The sequence below is a fragment of the Gouania willdenowi genome, chromosome 6 (assembly GCF_900634775.1).
Source record: "Gouania willdenowi chromosome 6, fGouWil2.1, whole genome shotgun sequence".
NCBI lineage: Eukaryota > Metazoa > Chordata > Actinopteri > Blenniiformes > Gobiesocidae > Gouania > Gouania willdenowi.
In genome coordinates this window covers 62522550-62532717 of record NC_041049.1, presented here as the reverse complement: position 1 = coordinate 62532717, position 10168 = coordinate 62522550, and the positions used below count along the sequence as shown (strand labels likewise).

Genomic DNA, 10168 nt, shown 5'->3' with positions numbered 1-10168 from the left:
AAGTCAGAGTTAAACAAACCCAACTAGTTTTTGTAGCATTTTGGATTATAAATAAATATAGACATACATATAGATACAGGGGTGCACACACACAGTCTAGTCTACACACTGGTGATGCATACGTCGAGTTGTCAATGCAACCTAGCGTGAGAGGCTGTGATGATGAAAAAGGGAAAACAAACTTTAACACCACAGCCTGGATTGAATAGCATACGGTAACCGTATAGGCCGATGCGTATGGAACTGTCCGCTATAACTCATCATCAACTCTGCTACTGCACTTTTTTTCTTTTTTTTAAAAATCAAGACGTTTTTTTTTTTTATATTTTTATCAGAAATTGGTCCATTTTGTTGGCTAAATCTCCACTATGTTCGTTTCATGTCCAGCCTTTTCTGGCAGTTTATCTGACATCAAAATGAAATGAGTTTATTTGTATGCTCTTTCACACACTAAGTAACCCCAAAGTCATGCATAACAGAGTTTGTTTCTTTGACATTTTTGATGAGGTTATAAAAACAATGGTTAAAACTCGGAGGAACTACTTAACACAAAAACTACGCAAATACAAGTTACAACATTCGATCTGGTAGGGGGAGGCAACACTTATGTTTACCTCTTCATATACAGTATACATATACACATTATGTATACAGCACTAAATGTAATTCAGTCTTAAAATCAAATCCAATTAGAAATAATCTCTGATAATATGTCATTAGTACTCAAAGTCACTCATTCATTGTTAGTATAAACTATGGGATCACTAATCAATGCATCTTAAACATACAGTAACAGAGAACACATGCTGGTGTTCGTGGGTTTATCTGGATGGCACTTCTATCCATTGAAAGAAGTTAGAAATGACTAGGCTTTACATGTTCAGGATTTTTGGGCCAATCACCAATCAGTGAGTTTAAAAAATGAATTCAGGTTGTTTTTTTTAGTACGACCGACCTGATTCCTTCAGTATTAACTGAGACAGATTCCAGGAAAATCAAACGTTACCATTTTTCGGGACCCAAACGCAGCCTTGTGGCTGTGAGGGAGTGGAAGAGTTGAATTTCCATGCAGGACCCGAACATCACATTTGTTGTCAGTGTGTGGCTGCGTCCGAATAGTCCCTCCTATATCCTTTCCTATCCACTTTTCCATAACCTCGTAGATGACGTCACAGGGTTAAGGAAAGGTGTTAGGAGAGGAGATAGGAAACGGCCATCACGTTTGTTTTGACAATCAGACGCACTTCCACTCGGTGACGTAATAATCCAACGGCTGCGAAGGTTAGCGACGTCTGCCGTGGTGAAAAAGCTACAAATTTCCAAAAATGGACTAAAAGCACAACTGATATACTGTAAAAATCACATGGTTTGAATGTAAATCAAAGGAAAAGAGGCTACCAGACTACAAGAAACAAAAGTTAAACTCAAAGAACATCACATTGAGAATGGTTGCTCACATTCACCCTCCACTCAGAAATATGAATATAGCCAACCAGATCAGTGTAAAGCCTAGAAATGACTAATTGTTTGTTATTGATAAGGTTTGAAAGAGATAGTGTGATTATTGTACATGAGTCAAACTACAACATATGGTCTGGATATTATTCAGAATGCTCAGTTTTAGTGTTTAATAAAGACTTGATACAGACTCTCAGGGATACCTGCTACTTTTCCCGTCTTATGAAATAAGCTGGAGTTAGACTTCAATGACCGGCGGCGGCCTGTAGAACAGGAAGTTGATGATGCGATTGGGCAAGCTGAGCCGGGAGAGAACATCACGTGACCGTACGCCAAGTTTCTGCCTCAAAACCAATCGACTGAGCTGCTGCAGGGTGAGAGGTGTGTCTGAGGAGAACACGGTAGAAGTTACATCAGGGCACTGATTCCTCACCACGAGGGGCCGGAGCTGTGTTTTTGTTTCAACTGCAGATCGTTTCATCATTTTAAAAGTTAGCCTTTAGTCATTCATGAGGAGTTGTAGTCAATCATTTTCCTTAATATTGGTTTTAAAAGCACAACATAAAAATATGTTTGTATCTCTTTGAAAGAAATAAGAAAGAAAATATTATGATCCTTTTCCCATCAGGTCTTTCTTCTGTACAAATGCTTTACAAACTAAAGCAGACTAACCTTGGGTCTGAACCAGAACAAAGAGGTCAGAACACATTACTCCAGTTTTAAAGTCTTTACACTGGCTCCCAGTCAGTCTCAGAATAGACTTTAAAGTTCTGCTGCTGGTGTATAAATCTGTGAATGGGTTTGGTCCAGAATCCATCAGTGAGATGTTAGTCAGGTATGAACCCAACAAGTCTCTCACATCTATGGACACAGGTCAGATAGTGGAGCCCAGAGTTCACAGCAAACAATGTGATGCTGCAAAGAAGCGGAACAAACTGCAGCAGAGCTGAAGTCAGCATCACATGGGAACATTATTTAATCCAAGTAAAGGATTTATTCTTATTATTTTTGATTTAATGTTTTATGCTGATTTTATTCTTCTTGTTGATTTTTAAACTGTTCAATGTTTTCTGTTGCACTTTTTGATCATGTAAAGCATATTGAATTGCCTTGAGTATGAAATGCGTTATACAAATAAATTTGCCTTTCCTAACCATGTTGATCAAAGCCTGGCTGGAAATCTTTCAGACCACATCTGTAGGAACTGAAGACACTAAACCCCAATTTCCACTGCATCTGTAACTGCTCCGAAACTGCAACGCAGCTGATTCCCACCGCATCCAAATCTGCTCCAGCACAGCACCGTAACTGCTCCATCATGCTGGAGCCCTCTGCAGCAAATACACAGACCTTCTATTTCTGCTGGATGCTGGAGCTGTGCTGCAGCAATATGACAAAAATAAGCTACAAGAAGTAAGGGACAGGAAGTAGTGCATAAATACAGAATAAAATATCTGGGGGTGGACCAGACCTTTCCAGTGATACCATGGTTGGCCCGATTCTAGCACTTTTAAAATTGTATTTCACATATAAATATTGCATTCATCCATGGTTGAATCGCATACATATATTGCGAGATTACACGTGAATTTTCGGGATCTTCGTAGTCCTTGCTGAAACAGATGCACAGCAAAACCGGAGGCGGTGGGGATTGAAGGACTGCAGATTGCACTGAAGTTACGCAGCGGAGCAGTTTCGGAGCAGATAAACGCCTCCAGTGGAAATCCAGCGTAACAGTCAGTGACACACATTTTCCACATCTGTTTCTTTTAGTGCTGTGGTATCTGAAATCATCAGAGTCCTGGGAGTATTCCCTGTATTCCTCTAAGGGTTAAGGAAATGTACAATAAACCCAGGCTATATTATGAGACGTTATTGTAAGTATTTACTGTCACTTAGAAATGTCTCATATACAAACAAATATCACCTACAGACACTTTTATTACTAAGTGTTGGCATCTTGATGGTACTGACAAATGGCAATTACATAATGGGGTGTTAATGGGTGTAAATGAAACCAGAAGAGTAGGGAAACATTGAATTGAGTGGTGACAGCGACTTACTCTCATAGAACTGTAGGCGGAGGTAAGAGGGTGAGCCCACACTGGTGTAGTGGACAGGTTTCTTGTTCAGGTTGTCTCTGGCAAACACGTTTCCTCCAAACTCCACCAGCAGCTCCATCAGCTCCAGGTTCTTAGCTTTAGCTGCATGATGAAGCGCCGTCTCGTGGAGTTTGGCTGCATTCACGTTTGCCCCTGAGGAAGAAAAGACAACAGTTCAGACATGAGGAAGTTAAAGAAGCAAGCAAAACTTTATTTATAGACCTTTTTTATACACAAAATACAAAAAGTACAACAGAAAAAGGAAACTTGAAATTTAATTCAAAATGGGTATTTGATAGTAAATGGTAAATGGACTTGATTTTATATAGCGCTTTATCCCCACACTGAAGCAGTCTCAAAGCGCTTTACATATCAGCTCATTCACCCAATCACTCTCACATTCACACACCAGTGGGACAAGGCGCTAGTCAACCACTGGGAGCAACTTAGGGTTCAGTGTCTTGCCCAAGGACACTTCAACACATAGTCAGGTACTGGGATCGAACCCCCAACTTCTCGATCAGAAGACGACCCACTACCATCTGAGCCAAGGTTGAGTGCTTCCTATAAAAGCTGACAGAAGGGTGGAGGGTTTCCTCCAATCACAGCCCACAGTGAGCATTGATTGACAGTTTAACTGAGGAAATCCACTGTGTTCCGTGTGAAACAGCCGCTGTAGCTGTGATGTTTTTGACTCTGTGCTTCTATAAAGAGCAGATTCTGCTCTAATCAGAGGGTTCATCAAGCTATGTGTGTATTTACAGACACATCTATGCTACGTCTCTCTTTGTGTGTGCGCGGACGTGTCTGTGTACGCCTTAACGCTATGTGCGTTTGGTGGTCGGAGAACAGGGCTGTAGGGTTGTGTGTACCTGTGGTTGTAGTGACACATCTTAGCTTATGAACTCGCTATGTGTATAGACACATCATTGTGTCTGTCTCTGCACACAGTGCTATGGGCTAACTGAGTGGGCGTGTCTTACTGCTACAGCAGTAACAATAATAATCAAGCCATTTTTTAAATTTCCCTCCAAGTGGCAGGTCAGCAGAAAGCAGGGGTTTAGTTACTCTTTAAAGTGACTTGCGTTTGTTTAATACAGGGACTTGGGCTTGTCCAGCACTGACCTGCGTTGAGGAGGACTTTGGCGCAGTCATAGTTTTGCCGGGCACAGGCGACGTGAAGGGGCGTCCCATAGTGACAGTCGTGGGCCTCCATCAATGCTCCTCGGTCAATCAGCAGCTGAACACAGTCTGAATTACCTATCAGAGTAAGACAGAGCATACGGAATTGTTGTCCTTAATCAGATGACTATATGTAATGTTGCTCATAGTTTACTCATTTATTTTCCGTCAGGGGTTGGATGGAGCACAAACACTAAAGGTACCTCCCATGCAGGCCTCGTGCAGAGGTGAGAAGGTGAACAGAGGAGGGTTGACAGTTGCTCCGTACTCCAACAACAGTTTAACGCAGTCCAGACTTCCTGCTGCACCAGCATCGCAAAGCGGCGTGCTGCCATCAATGTTACGAGCATCCACCTGGAAGAGGTGTGACACAGTGTGCGCATCAGAAGCTAGTACGCAAACCTTAACATACACACACACACACAATGTGCAATAAAACAAACTTTAAAAAGTGTAGGAAGCTGTGGAAAAAATGTGGGATTTTGATGTACAAGGTGTATTTCTCCATTTTAAAGCCATGACTTGGGGCATTTGTTTGTCAAAATAACTCAGAGCGACATTAAACAGTTACAAATTCTGTTTTCGTTTGATTAAAATGCAGAACATTTGAAGACATGCAGGCCTTATTGGTAAGAGGACAATTCGATCGACCTTTGTTAAACTGAGAATTTCCCCCCAACTGCACTTTCGAAGGGACCGTCATCTGTACAGCAGTGAAATGAAGCAACACGCTGAAAATTAAAGGGAGCAATAGAACAGTGGTTCTCAAACATTTTTGGCTCAAGCACCCCCTTTTTCTTATTTCAAAATCCAAGTACCCCCCTTTGTCCATCTAAAACATTTTGCTTTTGTGTGTTGTTGTATGATTGAAATGATTGTTGTTGTACAGCATAGACATAAATGCTGATGAATAGTTGACTTAACTGGTGTACCGCTCCGCGCGCTCTTACCCCCACCCCCTGCCCCAGGTCTGATAAGCATGCCCCACATGAGCTCCGTCACTCCGCTGGGTGCGCCCATGCGCTCTGTTGCTACGCATGCCCGGACGCCTCAGCGCACACTTCCTGTTTCCTCCTACTGGATTTTCAAAAGAAGGTCACCCTACGCACTAATTAATTATTAACTACATATGTCTAGAACTGTACATAGAACTGTAACATGGTTCCCCAGTTTTGCTTTAAATTATAATTAACAATTTTTTATAGAATTTTCATTGCAATAACAACTACAAAGTCAATTTTCTGACCTCAATTACAATTTAATTATAATTACATCAGCAATGGATTTTTAAATTGTAATTACGCCATAATTGTAATTATCAATTACAATTGATGCCAACCCTGCCTCATATATATATATATATATATATATATATATATATATATACATATACTGTCTATACCCTCTTTACACAAACACATGCCGATATGCTTGAATCCAGAATTCATTCATGGTTATACAGCCTAGAGTTGGACAATATACATAAAATGAATGATATATGATATATTGTCCCCTCACCTGGGCTCCAGCATCCAGCAGCAGCCTCACACACTGCGTCTGACCCTGAATGCAGGCTTCATGCAGCGGGGTGATGGAGTCCACTGCCACGATGTTGACCGCTGCCCCTCCTTCGATCAGCCGTTGCAGCTGGAGCACCCGGCCCTGGGCGGCGGCCTCGTGCACAGCCGAGCGGTCAGTCCAGAAACCGAGGCCATGAGCTGCAAACATAAGAAATAATGCCTCTGCTTGAACTCTATCACGACAGCTAATCCCTGATGGTTCCTGTTCCAGCTCTGGTTTTTCTCTTCTGTGGTTTCACTAAACTTATTATAATACATCATTTAATACAGTTTAAAAGAATTAACAGCTGCAGGATGGGTAGCTTTTCTCTTTGCGAGGCTGGGGTTGGTAGTCAAACATAACTGTCTTGAAATAAAAAAAAAATAGGTGATAAATTTAGATATGTAATGATTGTATAGAGAAATATGCAGACAGTTCAGATTTGATGCTGTACTATATATATATATATATATATATATATATATATATATATATAGTATATCAGAGGTGTAGACTTGAGTTATATGACTTGGACTGAAGTATGACTTTAGACTCAGCTTGACAAAATCACAATTGGCCTCGCAGCATTTTAGCTCTACATTTTAAGAACTGTGTTGCTACTGTAGCAGGATATTAAATGTGATAATATTATGTCAATAACGATATGAATTATATTATCACCATACTAGAGAATTAGTTAAGAGTCGCTGCTATCAACAATTCACGTACCTGTCAAGAAATGGGCCGAACAAATTTGGATGTTGGCCAGATTTTTGCCTCGTAGATCCTGGTTTAACTTCGCTAACCACAAGCATCTCCTTTCCTCTAATCCCTGATTTGTTATAAGTTTTGGCAGTCTATTAAACTCTAAATGTTTTTCGCAGTCTGACCAATTGGCCTGACGGCAACAGGAAGTAGGTTTCCGCAACGATTGCGTATTTCCGGTACAGAATACGGTAGTTGTGAAAAAGGTCTATATGGCGATTTCCGGTTTGATGACGCTCCGTGAAAACCCAACAAAACAAGTAATGTGACTAAGTGGATTTGTACATTCAAACATTTATGTTTATTGTGTGCATCGTCTTTTTTTATTAAAAAAAAAAAAAAAAAATTAAAATATTCTCTTCTAATATCGATAACAAGGTCACAGAATTTGACGGGTCCCATATTTTGATGTAACACCTGCGACACAGCTGGTCACCAATTAAATTCAGTCCCCTGCTAATTTATAACACGGGTTAAACACGGTTTCTACACAGTATAATAACGGTTTTACTGAGCCCAGTTCACCAGAGTTGTTGTGGGACGCCTGGCTCATTATCTTTAAGCTACTTACCAATTTCCCCGAACAAGGAGGGCCTGGTCCGAGTGATCTCCATTACATTATTAACCCTGTCCGGGATCCGGTAGCCCCTCAGACCAAAGACAGCATTTAGGTCATTATTACCGAGACCAGACAGAAGATTCAAAGCAACCACATATGAGATATGAGAGCATGTGTGAGTTTGAGAGAGAACGAGACTGACGTATTGTGACAAAGGATTCTGGGAAATGTAGGAGTGTGGAGCCTAGATAGATAAATGTATATAGAAATTGTCTACCCATGCATCCATGGTCATTTACATATGTAAATGTTTATGTACATATACTGTTTGACATGTACTTGTATAACCGGACGCATATGTGTGTGTACATATGTTAAATTCTGTATAACCTCTTCCCCTTTTATTTATAACACTTGTAACTTAATTTTTGTTCCACGTATATATAGTGAAACCCTGTTTTTATTTTATTGTATACTATTTTGTACATCACAACTGTAGACATTTTTTTAACATTTATTATTTTTGTGTGTATATTGTTTTATGACACACTTGCTTTGGCAATGTAAACTTGTTTCTCATGCCATTAAAGCTGTTTTGAATTTAATTGAATGGAGTAGATAGATACAGTTTGGTCCATAACTATTTGGACAGACACTTTTTTGTAATTTTGGTTCTGTACAGTACTAAAATAAATTTTAAAATAAACAATTCAGATGCAGTTTTTTTTTTTTTTTTTTTTTTAAACACAAACCCTTTTTTCCAGGGGCTTAAAAGTAATTGGACAAACTAAATAACTAAAGATAAAATTTTCTTTTCTAATACTCTGTTGAAAACCATTTGATGGCAATGACTGCCTGAAGTCTTGAACTCATGGACATTACCAGATGCTGGGTTTCCTCCTTTTTTATTGCTCTGCCAGGCCTTTACTGCAGCAGCTTTCAGTTGCTGTTTGTTTGTGGGCCTTTAGTCTTTAACAGGTAAAATGCTCATTTGGGTTGAGATCAGGTGACTGACATGGCCATTCAAGAATATTCCACTTCTATGCTTTAATAAAGTCCTTGGTTGCCTTGGCTGTATGTTTTGGGTCATTGTCCATCTGTATTATGAAATGCCGCCCAATCCATTTGGCGGCATTTGAGCAGACCCTGAACACCTCAGAATTAATCCGACTGGTTCTGTCCTGTGTCACACTATCAATAAACATATATAAAGATATGTTTATTGGTGTTTATCAATAAACACCAATAAACACCAGTGACCTAGTGCCACGAGCAGCCATGCGTGTCCAACGACCACACTGCCATGTTTTACAGACAATGTGGTATGCTTTGGCTCATGAGCTGTACCACGCCTTCTTCATACTTTTATCTTGCCATCAAAAAGTAGAGGTTGATCTTAATTTCATCTGTCCAAAGAAGGTTTTAGAACTGTGCTGGCTTTTTAAGATGTTTTTTAGCAAAGTCCAATTGAGCCTTGCTATTCATGAGCCTTATGAGTGGCTTGCACCGTGCAATTATTCCTCTGTCTTTATTCTCATGCAGTCTTATCTGTATGGTAGACTTGAACAATGACACACCTACCACCTATTAGTGTTTTCAACTTGGTTGGCTGTGGTGAAGGGGTTTCTCTTCACCAAATGATTCTGTGATCATCCACCAATGTTGTCTTCCGAGGACGTCCAGGTCTTTTTGCATTGCCAGAAAGACCTGGAAGTTGCCCGTAGTATTGTAGTTGGTTGCTAATGAACTCAACCAGGACTCCAAGCTCCGAGTATGCTTTACGACGACTGTGTCCTCTTGAACTAAAGTATCCTCTTTACCAATCCATCACTAATGTTAATGTTGTGCCGACTGCAAATCCTTATTATCTTTATATTCTAACTCAAAAAGTAAAAATCAATGAATGGATGAATATCCAGCGCTGTGGATGACGCCATTGTGATGAACTCTGACCCGGAACCAGTCTCTATGTTTAAAAAAAAAAAACATTACGAGATAATTCGGAAAACAGATTAAAAAAAAAAAATGAATTCGGAAAACGGATTTTAAAAAAAAATGAATTCGGAAAACGGATTTAAAAAAAAAAATTAATTCAGAAAACGGATTAAAAAAAAAAAATTATTTCGGAAAACGGATTTAAGAAAAAAAATTAATTCGGAAAACGGATTAAAAAAAAATTAATTCGGAAAACAGATTAAAAAAATATTATTTCGGATAACGGATTTAAAAAAAATATTAATTCGGAAAACGAATTTTAAAAAAAATATTATTTCGGAAAACGGATATTAAAAAAAATAATTTTTCGGAAAACGGATTAAAAAAATATTAATTCGGAAAACTGATTAAAAAAATATTAATTCGGAAAACGGATATTAAAAAATTATTATTTCGGAAAACGGATATTAAAAAAAATATTATTTCGGAAAACAGATTTAAAAAAAATATTAATTCGGAAAACGGATTTTTTTTAATTTTTTTTTTACTGATTACAATGCTCCATAGTAATGACATAACAAGGGAATTGCCCACACTTCCCCATGCA

General features: G+C 39.1%; 1 protein-coding gene across 1 annotated transcript; it reads right to left on the bottom strand.

Moving 5' to 3' along the window:
- Positions 1–281: 281 nt before the first annotated feature.
- On the bottom strand, positions 282–8300 carry asb13b (ankyrin repeat and SOCS box containing 13b). Its single transcript, XM_028448644.1, has 6 exons — positions 7639–8300; positions 6261–6460; positions 4946–5096; positions 4686–4820; positions 3522–3713; positions 282–1845 (listed from the first exon to the last, which is right to left on the bottom strand). Exons 1-6 carry the CDS (start codon positions 7679–7681, stop codon positions 1697–1699), a joined length of 870 nt encoding a protein of 289 aa, XP_028304445.1. The 5' UTR covers positions 7682–8300; the 3' UTR covers positions 282–1696.
- Between the last annotated feature and the right edge of the window lie 1868 nt (positions 8301–10168).